General features: G+C 39.5%; 1 protein-coding gene across 1 annotated transcript in view; it reads left to right on the top strand.

The window, feature by feature from the left end:
* Nucleotides 1-19,060, top strand: part of LOC104955458 (contactin-4-like) — a 38,806-nt gene that overhangs the window by 11,245 nt on the left and 8,501 nt on the right. Inside the window, exons 2-6 of the mRNA XM_010782784.1 lie at nucleotides 11,546-11,749; nucleotides 12,855-12,957; nucleotides 13,266-13,450; nucleotides 13,830-14,000; nucleotides 17,391-17,489. Coding sequence (XP_010781086.1) covers nucleotides 11,546-11,749; nucleotides 12,855-12,957; nucleotides 13,266-13,450; nucleotides 13,830-14,000; nucleotides 17,391-17,489 — 762 coding nt within the window. The remainder of the gene's footprint in view (nucleotides 1-11,545; nucleotides 11,750-12,854; nucleotides 12,958-13,265; nucleotides 13,451-13,829; nucleotides 14,001-17,390; nucleotides 17,490-19,060) is intronic.

Genomic DNA, 19,060 nt, shown 5'->3' on the forward strand with positions numbered 1-19,060 from the left:
ATTTCAAAAACCCTTCCGGAGAATGGCTGAACCGACGCAGCACAGCACACATTAAAATGTAAGTATGTAGTGGCGTAGAACATGTGTTGCTAAATATGTGACTTTGTTACATTTGTTATCACCAAAAATGTGTTCCGTGAAAGTCGAGCAAGTCCATAATTAGATAGACATCGTGAGGTATTTATTTTCGGTACAGTTTATGTTGAAATCGTTAGAGAGAGAGGCACACTTGTTAGCCTGTTCCATTCTTCTTCGTTTTCCGAAGCCGTGGCTTGGAAGCATACTTGCTTCGTTTCTGAAGGAAGTGACTTGGAAGTACGCGACTAACAAGCCAGCATCCTCACGATTGAGAAACGGCCTGTATATATTTTACAATCTCCTCTATCTTTCATGTGCTTCCAAAAGATTCCCCCTGTTCCTCATTTGCATTCGCTGCGAGGCTTTCTTGAATGTCTTAGTCATGGTTAAACTCCCTCCGTTTATCATGCTCCAAACACTTTCCTTCTCTTTGTTTAAAACACTTCAAGATTTACACCTACAGGTTTCAAAGTGCCAAGGACGGAGCGCACTGGTTCAATTTGAAACGATACATCAGATGCCATGATTTAGAGCATGCGTGGCATTCCTCCTCGACGGGGATTACGTGTTTTACTTCTTAAATCAAAAGGCTTTCTTGGAGCTAATGTGATTTGCTGTGTGTTTGCTGTAGCTCTTTCGTGACTCTCTAAGATAGTGGAGTCATTGTGAATTCCCGAAGGGGTTTTTTGGAAAACTCTTGTTCTTAAGAGGCTCTAAATAACAAAGCTCCCAGAGCTGCCATGCCTGCATATGTACTGATATTGTAAGGGATGAAATCCTCCTAAAGTAAGTGGACTAAAAATGCTGTATGTGTATGTTACAGTGCATCTGCTCATTGTTAGGGAAGAATTCTGTCTTACTCCTAAGATATTTAACCATTCTGCCTGTTGACATTTACTCTCGGTTACTTGTCTAAGAGTCAGACAAGTGATTGAGTGTCTCCAGATGTTGGGGCTATTTCCAGTGTTCCCAGGTGTTTACGTTATCTCCCCCAATATGTTGATTAACTCTCTGTAAACTAGTTAAAAGGTCTATAGAGAGAGAGGCTGGTCAGAATTGATGTGGCAACCCACCCGTGCAATCAGAACCTCTGGCTGCTGTGACTTGTGATGTGAATTTCTCCGGCTGATACTTGTAAATAAATATCAGTGTTTGACATCAAAGCTCCAACTCTCCCCGTGTCTCTCTGACTCCTGACTCTCCATTGCTACAGAAGTTTCCCTTACACTCATGGAAGTGTAATGTGTCACCTGCTTTTAGGCATGTCTGTGTTCTGCATACATCTAGTGCAAGTCTAGACTGTGCAAAAAAAGCTTCGGGGAAAAACTGACAAGGTGTGTTTGATGCAGATTTCCCATCTGGAAGGAGGCGATAGCTTCACCCGGGTGTGTTTGTGAGACCTCAGAATGTTTCAGACATATTTTGCAGCACTTTGGTTGACAGTTTACTTAGGGACATTTTTACTTCATAGATTTTATTTTGTGGGGGTAAGCACATAACGTTTTCTGGATTTTAGATTAAAATGCCTGTTAGGAGGTCAAGCAGACCAGCAGTGTCTGCATTCAGTTGATTTAAGTAAGAGAACAGGCAACAAATTAAGAAAGAAAATTGTATTTATTTAGCGAGTCTATTTAGCAGGTTAGAAAACCCTTGATGCCTCGTGGACGTTTGTGCAATGCTACCTAGTACTCTCTAGTTCCCTGATTTCATTACATCGGCCCAAACGCTCAATAAAAGATGACCGCAGTCTCCGCACACTGGATGAGATGATTTAATTATTGCAGTATTGGATTTTGGTCAATTTGCAATTCACTAAGGTCAAGCAAGAAGTTGAACCGTGTATGTTAGTACATCTTTTAGCATCTCCCTTTCATCATAACGGATGATTTGATGGATGGAGGAAGTTAATTCACAGTTGCAGTAAACTCGTGTTTACACTGGAAAAAATGTTGCTCCAAAACAAGTTGTTTAAGTACAAAGAAATAAGTACAACAATCTGCCACAAGAACAAGTGAAAATTAGCTTGAATAAGAAGGACTATTTAGATAAATCAGATCTTGTATTTAGCTGGAGAACTCATTTTGAACTATTTACCAGAATCAGGAAATGTTGTGTTACAATATAAGCTTCACATGCTTAAAAGTGTTCACTTTCCTGATGTTAGTTGGTGATTTTCTAATAGACATGTAAAAAAATATGTGTTTCATCTGAGATAAAACTCAAAACAAGATTTTTTGACTCAACAAGATGATGCATTGTCAAAAAACAAGACCTGATATCTCACTGCAGTTACTTCGGAAGTTATTATGTTTTGTATCAGGTGGAGAGACATATTCTGACTAGACATTAGACACATATACTTGGCAAGATCTCAAGTTTTTGTAGTGTAACGTTGTAAATGTAAACAAAAACACTTTTGATTGTTTAATCCACAAAATAATTTCCCTGTGTTCAGTACAAGATTTTGGTTTGGGTTAAAAAAGGAACGTTTTTTATGTTAAATAATGTTGAGTTGTGTTTTTTTTACAGGACATAAACAGCAGTCTCCAGGGTGACAGCCATCAACCCCGACCTCTTCCCTAAGCGTCCGGTGTGTCTGAGTCCGGCCTGCATTTTGCGAAGCACAGTAAAGCTCACATCAGCAGAAACTTCACACTGAAGAACCTTGAAAGCGATAGCAGAAACAGCCCGGGTCACACGAGCTGCCAGCGCTGCTGGAACAACTGAAATGGACTCGGGGCGCACACAGAAAGAAATGCACTGCAGGCAAAAGCCCCGTGACGTTGATGAATGTTGTCCTCCGAGTGTTAGGTATACTATCCTCTGATGAGATGCAGCGTGTGCTCCGGTCCACAAGGTTGTGAGTGCAGCACAAAAGTGATGACGTGAGGGTGGGGGTACAGCGAGGCCACAGGAGGTGGGGGTACAGCGAGGCCACAGGAGGAGGGTGCAGGAGTCACGAGAGAAGTGACAGGAAGGATTTAAACCATCACACCTGGACATCAGACATGAAATACAAGCGCTTCGTATTCCTTTGGCAGCTCCATCTCTGCCGTTTCTCCTCTACTGAGCTTCATGCTCTACTCAATCTCAATCTTTATTTATTTATATTACATTACTTGCACAATAATATCCTGCATTATATTTGATACTGAAAAGTTGTATTTTCCACATCCGTGTATATAAATATTAAAAAAAATGTTTAAACTTGTATTGCTATTTTATTTCAGAAATATTTTGGACTGTTTATTTATTGTTTCTTAATTTCTCTTTTGTACATTACCTTGTTTTGTTATGCTGCTGCAACACAAACATGTCCCAAATTGGGATCAATCCATCCATCTATCTATCTATCTCTCTCTCTCTCTCTCTCTCTATCTATCTATCCATCTATCCATCTATCCATCTATCCATCCATCTATCCATCTATCAATCCATCCATCTATCTATCTATCTATCTATCCATCCATCTATCCATCATCATCCATCCATCTATCTATCTATCTATCTATCTATCCATCTATCCATCCATCCATCCATCCATCCATCCATCTATCCATCCATCCATCTATCTATCTATCTATCTATCTATCTATCTATCTATCTATCTATCTATCTATCTATCTATCTATCTATCTATCTATCTATCTATCTATCTATCTATCTATCTATCTATCTATCTATCTATCTATCTATCTACCTATCTATCTATCTATCCATCTATCTATCCATCTATCTATCTACCTACCTGTCTATCTATCTATCCATCTATCTATCTATCTATCTATCTATCTACCTATCTATGTATCTATCCATCTATCTATCCATCTATCTATCCATCTATCTATCTATCTATCTATCTATCTATCTATCTATCTATCTATCTATCTATCTATCTATCTATCTATCTATCTATCTATCTATCTATCTATCTATCCACCCACCCACCTTACTCTGTTGATGTTATCCGACTGTAGATTATAGAAACCATAAGGAAACCTTTTTACTCTACAGCGCGGTTCCCTTATGGATTCATGCAGCAGTGTGGCCGTCTTAATTAATTCCTCGTCCTGCTTCTTGGAGATTGTGCAAGCAAAACTTGACAAATCCATTGTGTAAGCTATAATTACAACCGGTGCATATTAAAGCTCAAATCTGCATTTTGACAGATGCCTCGTCAGAACAACAGCCTGAATGAACTTGATGTCTGCTACATGTGGAGAAACATTGGGCAGATTTAAGCTGAGATTTATTTGCTAAAAGAAGAAAATATGTCGGTGAAAGATTGTTGTTTCTGCTTTAGAGGTTTGCCAGAGACCGAACTGCTGTTTGAACGTTTGTTTTAGACGCTGGTTCGATATCAGTGTGCTGTTATTGACCAGCAAATCACTCAAAACAGGCTTTGAGGCGAAACAACAAAACCGATTATCCAGCAATTTTTAAAGCCCTCGAAAGATATAGATTTCATGATTTTCTGCCAGAAGAGTCGGGTTATGACCTGCACAATCCTCAGATAGTATTTTAATAACTAGCATGTATCTATCTATGTAATATATAGAAAAGGATAGACAAACAAGAGAGTGACGAGGCTCTTCAGTGCCTTCTTGTGGCCGTTCTCCATTCACCAAAGTCACAAGAAGTCCTTGAGAAATACGATGTAAATAAAAGTTATTTAAAGAAAAACCAATGTGTTTTTTTCTGTAATGCCAATGATTAACTCTGTGATTAAAGATACAGCTTCTTATCCCTCCACACAGCTTGTGAGGGGATGTTTTAAAGCAAATGTGAAAAACTATCCCTACCATACCCAGCCATCGCTATTATGTCATTATTGTTTTCTACGATTGCTTTCACATGAGCAAAGAGAAGATTACCTCTCTGGTTGTAGACAAGAGGAGATGATCCATCTTACTAACACCAGAGGTGAGTGATCATCGAGTGTGGAGACTCCAGCGGAAAAGTTGGGCCCTAACAGTATCAATCATCATCAGGCCTGCAAATGGAGATCTCTCATCACGCTGCACAAAGTAAGAGAGACAAACGAAAAGCTCTCACCTCGACTGCCACTAACTGCTCTCATTAGTCAGATGCGTGGCTCGTTATTTAACACGGCACATCCTGGATTGTTGTTGCAGGAAAATGAGATTCATCATTGCTGTGTAGATTTCAGACACATTCAATCATGGAGAGGGTGAGTGAGTAAAGGAATTGCATTTGATTAAAATGACAGGCTAATGAAGCGATGTGCACCATACTTGACCTTTCACCGTGATGCCACTTTGGGGGATTAGTGTTTGGACTGAATTCATCTGGTCACCATGGAAGATACTGCAATACTGCCGACTCTGCTTCCTTTACATAACAAGCTACATGCTAGCTGCTCTGTGGGGCTAAGCTACATGCTAATATCAGCCTGCTCACACTCAAAATGCTAACATGGTGATGTTGAGTACTTGTGTACTTGTCTCAGTGCTGTACGACAGCAGTCACCTCTGTGGAAACATTGGTATAACTGCCTTTTTAATTTATATTTGAGAGTTGTAGGTCTTTTAAAAATGGACCTTGAGTCTCTTCAATAAAGCTGATGATGTAATGTAACAGTTTTTAGTTTAGAGCATTAGCACAAAAAACAACGTACAGATGTCATTGGATTTGGCATTTGGACAGATTTGAGTTGTCTTGAAGGTAACAGATGAGAAGAGAAGGATTGAGTGTTTCATTATTAGAAGGACGTTTCTGAATGTCTGACCCAAATATCATCCCCATCTATCCAACAGTTCAGAAATGGTTTGTGGNCAAAATAGCTAACATGGTGATGTTGAGTACTTGTGTACTTGTCTCAGTGCTGTACGACAGCAGTCACCTCTGTGGAAACATTGGTATAACTACCTTTTTAATTTATATTTGAGAGTTGTAGGTCTTTTAAAAATGGACCTTGAGTCTCTTCAATAAAGCTGATGATGTAATGTAACAGTTTTTAGTTTACAGATTTGAGTTGTCTTGAAGTTAACAGATGAGAAGAGAAGGATTGAGTGTTTCATTATTAGAAGGACGTTTCTGAATGTCTGACCCAAATATCATCCCCATCTATCCAACAGTTCAGAAATGGTTTGTGGTCGTCCTCTGGAAACCATAATCAACTGCACCAAATTGCAAGGAGATCAATACAAGAGTTGTTTGGATACATCAGTAAAAACAACCTCAAAGTAGGAGCAAATTCACTATCCTCTGAAGACTAGGAATATTTGTACTACATTGAACGCAAATCAATCGGATCTATGTGAGATATTTCAGATCGAAGTTGCCGACCAGCTTACGGTCAGACCAACATTGCAGTCCAGTTTAAAAACAACTAAGCCTCAACGTTATCCCCTATTTTTTTGTAAGAGCACAGCAGATGTGATTCACTTGTACCGCTCCATAGGGTCAGTGTTCTGGTGAAACAGCCAATGGTCAGTGGGGTCGGAAATACTCAGTCGAGGGTCAATGCCATTGCAACAACAAGTGAATCTCATCAATTGAATATGCCTCATAAAGCCTGGTCCTGGCAGCAACATAAAGCCAAAGGTAGAGGAGAGAATCGGCAGAAGGAAAAGCAAATGGGCGATATAATGTCGCCATGAGAGACAATAGGGATTTCATACTGTAAGAAGAACAGAGATAAAGGCCTGCAGTGTGTGAGGTGCAGTAGTACTCAGCGACATTCGGATGATTAGGCAGGTTTCCAAGGAAAGGCCGAAGTATCAGCGTGGCAGGCTGCCCACATATCCGTCTTAATTTGTTTTTTCGACAGGTGCAGGTAAGTGGAAATGTTATCCGAGCCCCACAGTGACGGCCATCAGCTTTAATGGATGTCACACAGGTGGGTCCACGACAGAGCTGTGATTAAAGTGTGTGCGGTAGTTAAAGATCAACTTTAGTGTCCATGTGGAGCGAATCTAGATCTAGATTGTCAGAATTAGTTTATTTTGTACGTGTAGGTTTACGTTTGTGTTTGAAAGTGACACTCAGGTGCTGAGATACATCTGCCATTTACTTCCTAGATCAATTGTTAGGGTCTATAAAATGTTGGAAATTAGCTAAAATCCAAGACAATGTTGTTTAATTCTAAAACTCCTAACATTTTACCGTTAAGTTGATATAAAACAGAAAGGAAAAAGCAGCAAATCTTTATATCCGAAACTGCATTTTTCTGACGTGTGCATGAAAAACTTTTTTAACAATTAAATTATTATCAAAAAAAATGGGAGATAATTAATTATGAACGCAAACTGATCACTGCAGCTCCATCTTATACTGCATTTCTGGTTTCCTAAGCCACAGTACAGCCACACAGATCATCAGCAGTGACCTCGTTGAACCCCATCGAGCCTCTCTGTTTAATGTCTCATTCAGAGCTGCACAATGGCGATGAAGAACTCATTGTGATGCTTCACGGCGTCAAGTCAAACACAACAAGCGATGAGTAACGGCCTCCTGTGTCCCAGTGTCAAAAGTCAAAACAACACACGACTACGACAATGGATACAACCAACCACAGGCTTTCAATAATTCATAGTGTAGTAGAGAGAGTTTACAGAGGAAATAAACACAGTCTGGCTCGGTGTAATTGACCAAAAACATCAATTACACTTCAGATACATGCAGAGACAACGCACCACAACACTCAATGTTCCCGAGACTAACAACGGCAGGTGTTTGTTATTCCCATGGAAACATCAGTGTGCCAGGGAGGCTCTCAATGTTTCTCTCTCTCTCTCTGTCTATGTCTCATAACAGTGGTTCAGATCAATAGAGTTAGCCTCAGGCAGAGACCTTTGCACTAAAACCAATTGTTCCAGGAACTCGGTGCAAGCAGAGGCGGTTTTCTGTGAAGCTTGCCTGATTTCTGCATCCCACAAAATGTGCTGCATTTGACATTTGCTTTGGTTAGAAAGAAAACATGTTTATTTTGCCTAATACCACAATGTTGTCATGGATCCAGGACGATTACCCAATTCACCCCTGGGATACATAGAAGATAGAATGAAAAATACAACAATTATTTGGGTTCGGAGCTAGTTAGATATGGCTTGTCGATCAAAATAAACAGTTTGACTTCTGGATACTTCATCACCTTTTTAGTGAGAGTTAGAAAAGAGAAAGCTTGCTATGGACAATGCTTCCAATAAAATCACAGCTTTAATTTTGAATTACTAGTTCTCCACTAAATATTGAGATACTTTAGCATAAACAGCTATCGTAAGTCACTAAAATCATCCCACTCACTCCACAACTCGTCCTTTTCATATGTCAGATTTGTTTACAGATTAAATAAATAATATACATGATGTTCATTTATTAAGTTTGGGGCTGCTACTACTGAGTTTTCCATTTGGACAGTTTCAGACTGCCCTCAAATGACATGCTAAGCTACGCTAACTGGTCCCAGCTTCAAATAGAATTGGAGGGATGAAACCCTCTTCAATGGTCACAGAGCACACACAGTGACATGTGTTCTCTGCATTTAACCCATCCTAGTACCAGGAGCAGTGGGCAGCTATTGCACAGCGCCCGGAGAGCAATTTGTACAGTCCATGAAAATATCTGCTTTTTATCCAACTCTCAAGTGTCTCTCCATTTCCTTTAAAATACATATAAGAAAGAATGACAAAGAATAAAGGTATTAGGGTTCGGAGATAGTTACTGTAGATAGCTTGTAGATACAAATTAACAGTTTGACTTCTGGATACTTCATCACCTTTTTAGTGAGGGTTAGAAAAAAGAGAAAGCCTGCTATGGACTTTGCTTCCAATAAAATAACAGCTTTAATTTTTAATCACCAGTTCTCCACTAAATATTGAGATAGCAGTTATTGTAAGGCATTAAAATCATCCCACTGACTCCACAACACGCCCTCTTCATATGTCAGTTTTTGTACAGATTAATTAAACATGTTTGGTTGGATTTGGGGCTGCTACTGAGTTTTCCATTTAGACAGCTTCAGACTGCCCTGAAATGACATGCTAAGCTAAGCTAACTGGTCCCAGCTTCAAATGTACAATCCATGAAAATATCAGCTCTCAAGTGTCTCTCCATTTCCTTTCAAATGTGGCCCAGAGAAGAGTTTGGGGGTTCAGTGTTTGACCTGGTCTCACCAGCATACGTGACTCCACCACGACTCAGTGTTTGACCCTGTTTGAACCCAGTCAGCTAAAGTGGATCAGAGAGCAGTTGAGCAAACATCTGCTCTGAGACCAGACAGCCACAGGAAGTGAGTGCAGGTAATACAAACTACTGACCCGTGTAAAATTGTGGAAAGTGCTTCCACAGTGTACTGCATAATGTGCTGACTCATGCCACCCCTCTCGTTCCCTGGCAAACACACTGAGCGAGAGGAATAGCAGGGAGTCATTTATTTTATGACACAAAGATTTTTCGCCATCCACTTATCCAAAATGATAGATAATGTACGGAAGAGTAAAGGACACAGAGACCCGTAGACATTGTTCAAGACTGAACGCCAGGAGCTGTTATCCCGTGGCTTTTAAAATAAATGTACTGAAGTGGGGAAAGTCAGAAGGTCAATTCAATTTTAATTTGAGCAATTTCAATAATGTTTTTCTGCCAGATCTTTTACTTAAGATAAAGTAGTAACACCAGGTTGTGAAAAAACACACATTAGTTTTTTATTTATTTGAGGATTTTAAGAAAAGGTGTATAAGCAGTACAATAAAAGGTACGTAGAATACAGAATGGACCAGTTTATTTCATTAAGCAGAGTCTGAGGTTAGGTTGTCATTGAGGACTATTGGTTTGTTTGTCTGTTTATCATCAGGATGAAGAGAACAACTACTGGCCCACTTTTCATGAAACTAGGTGGAAGAGTGCCAATTAGAATACACACATTATGTTTAACTTGTTGAAACGGCCTTGGCTAACGTCTGTTCTCTCCAATAGCCATGTTAGTTCTTTATGATAATATTGGATTTACATTATTGATGCATCACGATGTTAATATCTTGAGGTGGAGATTTTTCAATGTATCGCTCATTAAAGAGGGTTTCATCAAGAGGGTACATGCAGGAAGTCAGATTTAATACCTTTTTAAGACCTTTTTTAAGATTCCTTCGGGGGAGAGCTTTGCAAAACTGGCTCCGGTAATGGTACAAATCTCAACCTGTCGTACAATGGACAGCTTCCCCCCCCATCTATGTATATACTCGCAGTTTAGATTCTGTTACTAACTGTATATCTGTAGACTTGGTATGTCTTAAATGTCCGGTTAGGATGTATTAGAACGAAATCTAAAATGAAAATTGTAAATAAGCCATCTGTATGTCAAATATGTCTTATATGATATGATGAATTGGAAATGGGGGACCCTGATGTAAACAAGACGAAAGTCTTTCTCTGGTCTGCATCCCCTTAACAATTGTATGTTTTGAGCTGTACTGTACTGTACCCAATATACAAGCTGTTAATAAACGTTTCAATCAATCAATCAATCAATCAAAACCCTTTCCATACATTCTAAGACCTCATCGCCGCTTTTTGTTTTAACCGGTTACCTTGGCGACACACTTGACCTCACATTGACTATATACAGTATTGATTGTCCTTCCTCCTTATCTTCCAACCATTTGGACGCAGACTTGCATTTCCCCATAACGATGTTGTTTAACAACCGGCGTAAACGGACCTTCACGTGCGATCAAGCAGTGAGCGTGCGATGTCCTGTTCAGATGACGTCAAATCCAACGGGATGCCATAAATAAACTACACAGAATCACACTACACACCTACGCAATGATTACATTCAGGCACACTGTAGAATACAACCTCTTTGGACAATTTATATACTTATTGGAAACAAGCTACAAAATGTAATACCTTGGGAAATGCCCTTTGATACTTTTTAATAGCCTTCATTCTCGCTAAATTGATTTATCAACTTTTAATGCTTTTTAAGNAGAAATCTACCCTCGTGGGGGCGCGCTCATGTGATTGGCTTAGAATTGAGGAGACATCTGATTGGCTATAGATAGAAAAAATTACAAGTACGAATCGGCTGACCGTCAGGGGAGTCTCAAAAAACCCACACACGAATGCACAGCGATCCGTGCACAGAAAGCGGTTTGTGTTTGCAGGTTCAGGGGATTTAAACGGAAAACAAATATGTGTGGATTAAAACTTTTTTCTGTGTTAGGATTTTATTTACATGTGAAACGGAACACATTTGTGAGTGCATTGAAAAACACAAGTGTGGATCCGGAAATACAAGTGTGAATCCTTTTGCGGATCATGAAATACAAGTGTGAATCCCTCTGTGTGCATGTGTGTATTATGAGACTGTTCTGAGCCCATAAAACTTGGGTATCTTCTTTCGGTTCAAGTGTCCCAGCTCTATGTGTGGTATCAGTTTTAAAAGAGCAATGACAGCAGAAAACCTTAGCTCTAAGTTAAATTGTATTTCTTTCCATTCCAGAGCTGACATTTGCGTGGATCTTCAATGAATACCCGTACTTTGTCCAGCAAGACAGCAGGCGATTCATCTCTCAAGAGACCGGGAGTCTGTACATCGCTAAAGTGGAGACCTCAGATGTTGGCAATTACACCTGTGTGGTTAACAACACCGTCTCGAAGGAGAAGGTGCTCAGCTCTCCAACACCACTGGTCCTCAGAAGTGATGGTAAATGACTTAAATATAAAGAATTCATTTAAGATCTTAGAACAGGATACGATTTTAGAAGCTTTCTGGTTTCCGTTTGTTGTCCGAGTTGTATTGATCAATTACGTTTGAGCAGGCTTTGATTGAATACAAGCAAACAGTTCATATTGAGGGCAAAATAGATGGAACACTGACTGAAATGCAATATCTGAGCTTTTGCTTCCGAGTGTATTACTTGTGAAACAATGTGTCGTAGACGCCATATTTTAACAACACATCCATTCTGAACTTGCTTATCGGACTGCAAGAATTCAGCATTGAAAACCCCCTTCAAAAACTCGGAGCCAAGGGGTTCAGATATTGCATTTTTATTTTAGTATATTTCCAATTGTGGGTCAAAAGAGTTCCATTACATAGGCAAGTAGCTGTCAGTGACGTCAAGGTTAACATGGACTGTTAATTGTTTTGTTTTTACGGACCTCTAGGTCACAATTTATTATAAAGGACAATTTAAATTGTGATTATATTTTATACATTAAATGACAGGCCTGAATTGATGCACTAAACAAGATAAGATTGTACCAATCACAAAAGCTTCTTGTTTCAGATGAACAGAACAAAATGATATAATGGCAAAAAAAAAAAAACGAGTGTTAATCAGCTACAGATCAGTATTTTATTTAACAGTGACAGTTATCAATATAGACAGCAAAATCAATGGTTTTTAGTTTCATTTACATCAGCTTGAAATGGCATTACTAATTCAGGAACCCTAACCTGAAAATAGCTCTCTCTTAAATTGTGATTTCAACATCGGTAGAGTTAATCGCTCAACCTGATGTATTACAGTTGTTGCTTTTTAATATATTTCAACAAGATGGTAGGACCTGCTTCTCTACAAGGCAAGTATTTTCCCTGATGTGTTCCCTGAATCTTTTATAAGCCACCTCTGATTTTCCTGCTCTTCACCAGCCCTTTTGGGGGTCACTTTTGCTCTGCATGCATCGAGACTTCTGTGTTAGCTGTCCCACGCTGTTACTGCTCTCGCTTTGATCCAACACGTGTATAATCTGCGCCGTTAATCATTGATGTAAAAAGCTTGTCGTCTGTTGTCTCACTTTTGTAGGAGTAATGGGCGAATATGAACCCAAAATAGAAGTTCATTTCCCTGATTCGGTTCCAGCTGCGAAGGAATCGGTGGTGAAACTAGAATGCTTCGCTCTGGGAAAGTAAGTGAATCTCATTGTGTGTGCGACATAAGCTGTAGGCTCATTCATGCATGAATAAGCGCTACTCAAGATGATTTAAGGATGCACAAGCGTAACATTACTCATTCTCAGATTCATCAATTCTCACGAGAGCGAGGGCCGTAGCATGACACGACAAGGGAGTAGAAATCAAAGTTCCTTAAAGAGCTTCTTAATCAGAGCAATCACAGTTAGATTTTTGGAGAACAATAACTGACAAGACACTCAGTTCAATCACTGAGACTGACAGACGCCTTCATGGGAATCTTTTTTGATCGCCTTTTTCGCAGCCCTGTCCCAGAAATAAGCTGGAGGAGAACCAGCGGCATCCCTTTCCCCAGCAAAGTGAAAATGAAGAATTCAAACGCCGTCCTTGAAATCCCCAATTTACAGCAGGAAGACGCTGGGACGTACGAATGTATGGCAGAGAATCGGCGAGGCAAAAACGCTGCACGGGGTCGGATCTCATTCCATGGTGAGTGAACCATTTTAAATTGAGAATGAATTTGGGTGTGTACGTACAGGAAACGTGGACGTCCCCTGCAGCTTTAATCTTGTTTGTTTGACAGAAAACCTATTTGTCTAAGACGTGCGGGGCATAATGTTACCATGACTTTTCTCTACATGCTATGGATCCACGCTCTAAAAAGTAAAAAGTGTATATTAGATTACAGGCCGCGAATTTCCAATCAATATTAAAATCTATTTACCAGCATGTGTTCCTCATTAGGCTGATAATCCACTTTGAAAGCTGCATTAATGGCTTCATGATTTCTGATACCACTCTTGACTAATCCACTGCTGCTATAATTAAAACACATGTTTGAAAAGGTAATCCTCTCATTTATTTCAAGCTAAACCTCACTGGCTCCAGACAATGACGGACACAGCTCTGTCCATCAAAGAAAACCTCTTTTGGGAGTGCAAGGCAAATGGAAAGCCCAAACCGTCCTACAGCTGGCTGAAGAATGGGGAGCAAGTGATGGCTGAGGTATGGAGATATGAGACTATTATACAAATTGGTGGCAAGTGAAGGGAAATCAAATTGAGGCAACATAATGATGCATATATTTCCATTCCAATTAGTTACTGAATCAGAAATGCACAGAAACGGTTTGAAATATGAATGGTACACCGACCATGCACTGGTAATGTGCTGTATCAAAAAATTGCTTTTGATAGATAGAATCAAGCTCTCATCCATTTTCCACTTGCTAGGGAGAAACACTGTTCATGAAATTTGAGTGGTACTCCACATTGTAGTGCTGCTTTCATAATGGGGCAGACAGATTTAGAAGAGGCAGAGGCAGTCTGACATTTAGGGCCCATTCACACCTGCTATTAACATATTATCTGTACAGTATATGTTATGCGGATTATGACAGCTAATTCACAAGCCTTTGCTCTTACACTTAATAACATTTATGTTGATTCTGGTGGTCTGATTTCTATATGCATTCATTTTAAAGAGGACATATTATGCTAATTTCAGGTTCATATTTGTATTTAGTGTCTCCACTGTGACATGTCTCCAGGCTTTAATGTTCAAAAAGCTCTTTATTTTTCTCATACTGCCTGTGCTGCAGCACCTCTTTTCACCCTCTGTCTGAAACCAGAGCCCAGTCTGCTCTGATTGGTTAGCTGGCCGGCTCTGTTGTGATTAGTCAATTGCTTAGAGATGTCCCGCCCCTTAGCCTGTCATGTACACTTTGTTGGAGCGCTAGCCAATAGAAGTAGAGTGTGACTATGTGCAAAAATAAAAACAAAACAAAAACGCAAAGAAACTACTTGATTAGGATAAGTTGAAAGATGATGGTTTGGCTTCAAATCAATACATCTTATGGAACTTTACTTTCAGTTTCTTCCCCTCAGCTACCGGCCTCTTAAACAAGGCCCGGCCCCCCAAGTGACACTTCATCTCTGCCACATCATAGACTATATGCATTACATTAATGCACACAATGTTCATACTCCTTTCTGCACATATTCTTATTTCACATTTCATAGTTTATATTCTAAAATGCATTAATAGCATTCTATTTCCATGTAAATTACTGCTTTATTTCATTTGTATTGCTATTTAACTGTATTTTATTACGGTGTAAAATATTTTTTGTTTTATATTAGATTTTTTTTTTTTTTATATTTTATGTATGCACCGTGACATCAAGTCAAATTCCTAGTATGTGCGAACCTACCTGGCGATAAACCTGATTCTGATTCTGATGAATCTACCTATTTATTTAATTATGCATGTGTTTTTTTTACTGCCTGTAGAGAATTGTGTTTGTGTTAAAGACATGTTTAGACCAATCAAGTCAAATAATAAAAACTAATATTACAAAAAAAATAGGCTCCCATGTCTGAAAATCATAAATGATCCAGCTGTAGAAATTACTGTAGGTGAAAAAGGACTCTTTCTAATCAAACGTCTGAAATTTCTAACCTCAATTTTTGTAATAACCATTTATTTATCAACACCTTGGCCAACAAAAAAAACTATGTTTGACTATTATCACCTCTGTGTAAAATCTGCCTCATTCAATTAGCCACTGAAGCAAAAACGTGCAAATAATCTGTTGAAGTGTTAGATTACATTCACTTATGTGTAAGGTGACTTAGTACCTCACTGATAAGCTCCAACTTTCTCTCCATGCGTCTATAATTAACCCTCCTGTTGTCTTCGGGTCAAATCTGACCGATTTACAATTTTCATCAATCATAACTTTTTTGTTTTACATTCGGTTGCATTAAGGCTTTATGATATCCTTCACAGTAGACATTTGAACATATCCAATTGCTGATCACCACTTTCATTGAATTTTGGATGATTTAGTCAACTTTGTAACACCTATGGTGTTCCCACCACAAAGAAAAGGAATTAGTAACCATCCGGATCAGGTAAAACACACACACAGGGACGTGCACAGGTACGGCTATTGTTGCCCGGGCAACGGCCCGTTTCCCCTTTTTGGCTGACCTGCCCGTCTGGAAAGAGCGACAGGTTTTTTCTTCTTTCTGTTGTGGTCGAATCAACATGATGAGCCCACAATTAGTATTGTAGTGTCTCGCTGCGGGAAACACACCAGCTTCATTCTTCTTCTACTACTTCTTCTTCTTCTTCTCCGTCTTCTTACATGTAATTGCCCACATGGTAAACTCCCTCGACGGGGCCGCTCGCTCTCTTCTCTTGATCGCCCTCTCACAGGAGAACACTTCACTGCCCGCTTCATCGTAGGATTGAAGGCCCTTTTTCCAGTTTAGAGCAATAGCCCCTCCAAATGTCTGTGCACGTCCCTGCACACACAGGCTATTGCTCTAAACTGGAAAAAGGGCCTTCAATCCTACGATGAAGCGGGCAGTGAAGTGTTCTCNGTCCTGACTCCATCAGAGCTCCAGCTCTCCTCGTGTCTCTCTGAGTCCTGACTCCATCAAAGCTCCAGCTCTCCTCGTGTCTCTCTGAGTCCTGACTCCATCAGAGCTCCAGCTCTCCTCATGTCTCTCTGAGTCCTGACTCCTATTGCTTCAGAGGTTTCCCCCACAGAAACCACTGGGTCAAAGCATACAGTGTTCACTTTTTTATTTGTACAGACATCTAAAGAAAAAGCAGGGAGCAGTGCAGCTACATCTCCTCTCAGCCTGTGACTCCAGCACAATGTGGACATAGCCCCCTCTCCTGGTTTACTGTGAGATCACAATGTCACAGACTCCAGAAGACCCTCTGAAATGCCTTCTTAATGAAGTCATTAGCCGCGTTCACACCGCAGTACTTTTCCCACTTTAGTTCTGATATAGTTCCAAAATGTCGCGTTCACACCAAAAAGAGCCGGAACTAAAATGAGTGAATCAGAACCTTTTTTACCCCCTTTTCCGTCCCTGCTAGAGCTAGAGAGCAGGTACTTTCGTGGGAGAAAAAGGTTCCTATGTCTGATTGGCTGGGCTGAATACAAACCATGTCCCGTAAAACTCCCAAAAGGTTTTGTGAAACCGCCATTTTATTATCCTCGCATTAGCATTATTAGCATTAGCATTAGCCCAGCGCAGAAACACAGATAATAACAATAACTGTGACATGACACATACAATTCAATACACACTTACATAAAAATGGCCTATGTCGTATTTTACTTGTGTTTGTTTTTCAAACAGCGTGCTATTCTACACATAATGTACGGGCAAAGTAAAACCTTTAATTATAAAAACTAAAAAAGCTTTATTACCACTAAGAACCTAATTGCATATGACAGTTATTATATTGCTCATATTTAGAAATCCATCAAAATGTTTTTCATCATCTCACGTGACCACGTTCTTCTGAAATGTCAAATGTTTTTAGTCTGATGATTTTAGCCTTTTACAAAATGTCAAATGATTCTTCAACAGATGAACTCCAGTGTGTTTTTCTCTCTGATCAGCTGACATCAGTGACGGTTTCATCCGTCTGAGCGCCATCAGCAAGTCAAACCCATCGCAGCACACGCCTCTGTCCGGCAACGTCAGTCTTCCCTGGAGCTGTGAGTCTCTTTAGGGCAACGTGCTGGTACTTCTGGACACTTGAAAACTCACCTGTTCACCATGGCCTTTGACCCCTAACTCATCACAGTCACAATTTGTACTTTATTATTTGCCCCTCTTGTTTGGTGTTTGTTCACCATGTAAAGCGGCCTTGGGTCTATTGAAAGGCGCTATACAAATGTAATCTACTATAATTGTTATTATTAAGAGAGAAATGCATGCCCAAAACATCCTAGTATGATTCTGACAAGAAGTTATTTTGAAACAGAAAGGCTTTTACTGTGAAACGTCACAATCATTCTCTATGTTATCCCGTTAAGTAGAATACAGTTATTTTCTCATCGCTGAAATCACAGAAGAGAAAAAAGATCCTGACACTTTTTTATTCCTCAGCCTTTTCCCAGATAAATGCATGCTCAAAACATCAAAGGATGTTACTGACACAAACAGAGGGGCTGCTTTTACTGCGACACTGAACCGGTTACAGCAGGATACTAGGACTATTTCAAACTAAACTGATTCTTTTTAAACAGGAATGTAATCAATTATATTTTGTAAATGTGGAATGCAGTTTAATACGTATTTGACGATTTGTGAACATTTTCCATTGAAATGCTGAATACATGAATATATTTTTAATAATATCTTGGCGAGAAATGCATGCCCAAAACATTATAGGTAGTTACCCACAAAAACAGAGATGCTGCTTTTACTGTGAAACTCTACAGTCATTCCCTATTTTATTAGTACAGTTGTTACTTATTTACTACTTTTTTTATTTCTCAACATTTTCCCAGAATTGCTGCGTCTTGAGTTTGACCGGCACTGAAACAGAGATGCCGCTTTTAGTCAAAGTCAACTTTATTGTCAATCTTTCCGTTTGTGTGAACAGACAGAGAGATCGAAATACCGTTTCCCACAATCCAGAATACAAAAATACAAATATATATACAAATATGTATACAAATATGTATATACCTACAATCAACAGACACATTTAGACATAAATAAAAGCACATCAATCAATATATACAAAATAACAGTCACTGTAACTACTCTGGTCTTGAAAGAACATTAAGCATCGAATTGATGTCCACAATTTATTTATCTCTTTGAACAGTCTTTGAATGAAACACCGTGAAAACGTGTTCGCCTAGTAGACCAGCAGTAGAAAGGCACGTTATTACTCAAACACAATGTAAACATCCGGGGCTAGAGGTCACATGACTTCCGGAAAGATAACTCTTATCATGTTTAACCCTTAGATGCATGAGTGGGTCTTTGTTGACCCGGTGAGGTGGTTTTCTTGAAGTATCTTTGTAATTACATTTTTTTATCATTTCATATTCCAGCTATTCCATGTTTTGGATATCATGCCATTCACATTTTTAATTTACATTTTAAGAAATTGTAGTTTTTGTATTTCTACTCCAAGGAAATAAGTGGGTCAAAAATGACCCGCATGCATTTCAGTGTTTCCCCTAGGATGGAGTCATAGCAGCGGTGCTAAGGCACGCGGGCCCAGCAAAATGTGAGCGCGGCGCGCGTGGACATTTTAAGTGTGTGCGCG

The sequence above is a fragment of the Notothenia coriiceps genome, unplaced genomic scaffold (genome assembly GCF_000735185.1).
Source record: "Notothenia coriiceps isolate Sejong01 unplaced genomic scaffold, NC01 NC01_scaffold00024667, whole genome shotgun sequence".
Classification (NCBI taxonomy): domain Eukaryota; kingdom Metazoa; phylum Chordata; class Actinopteri; order Perciformes; family Nototheniidae; genus Notothenia; species Notothenia coriiceps.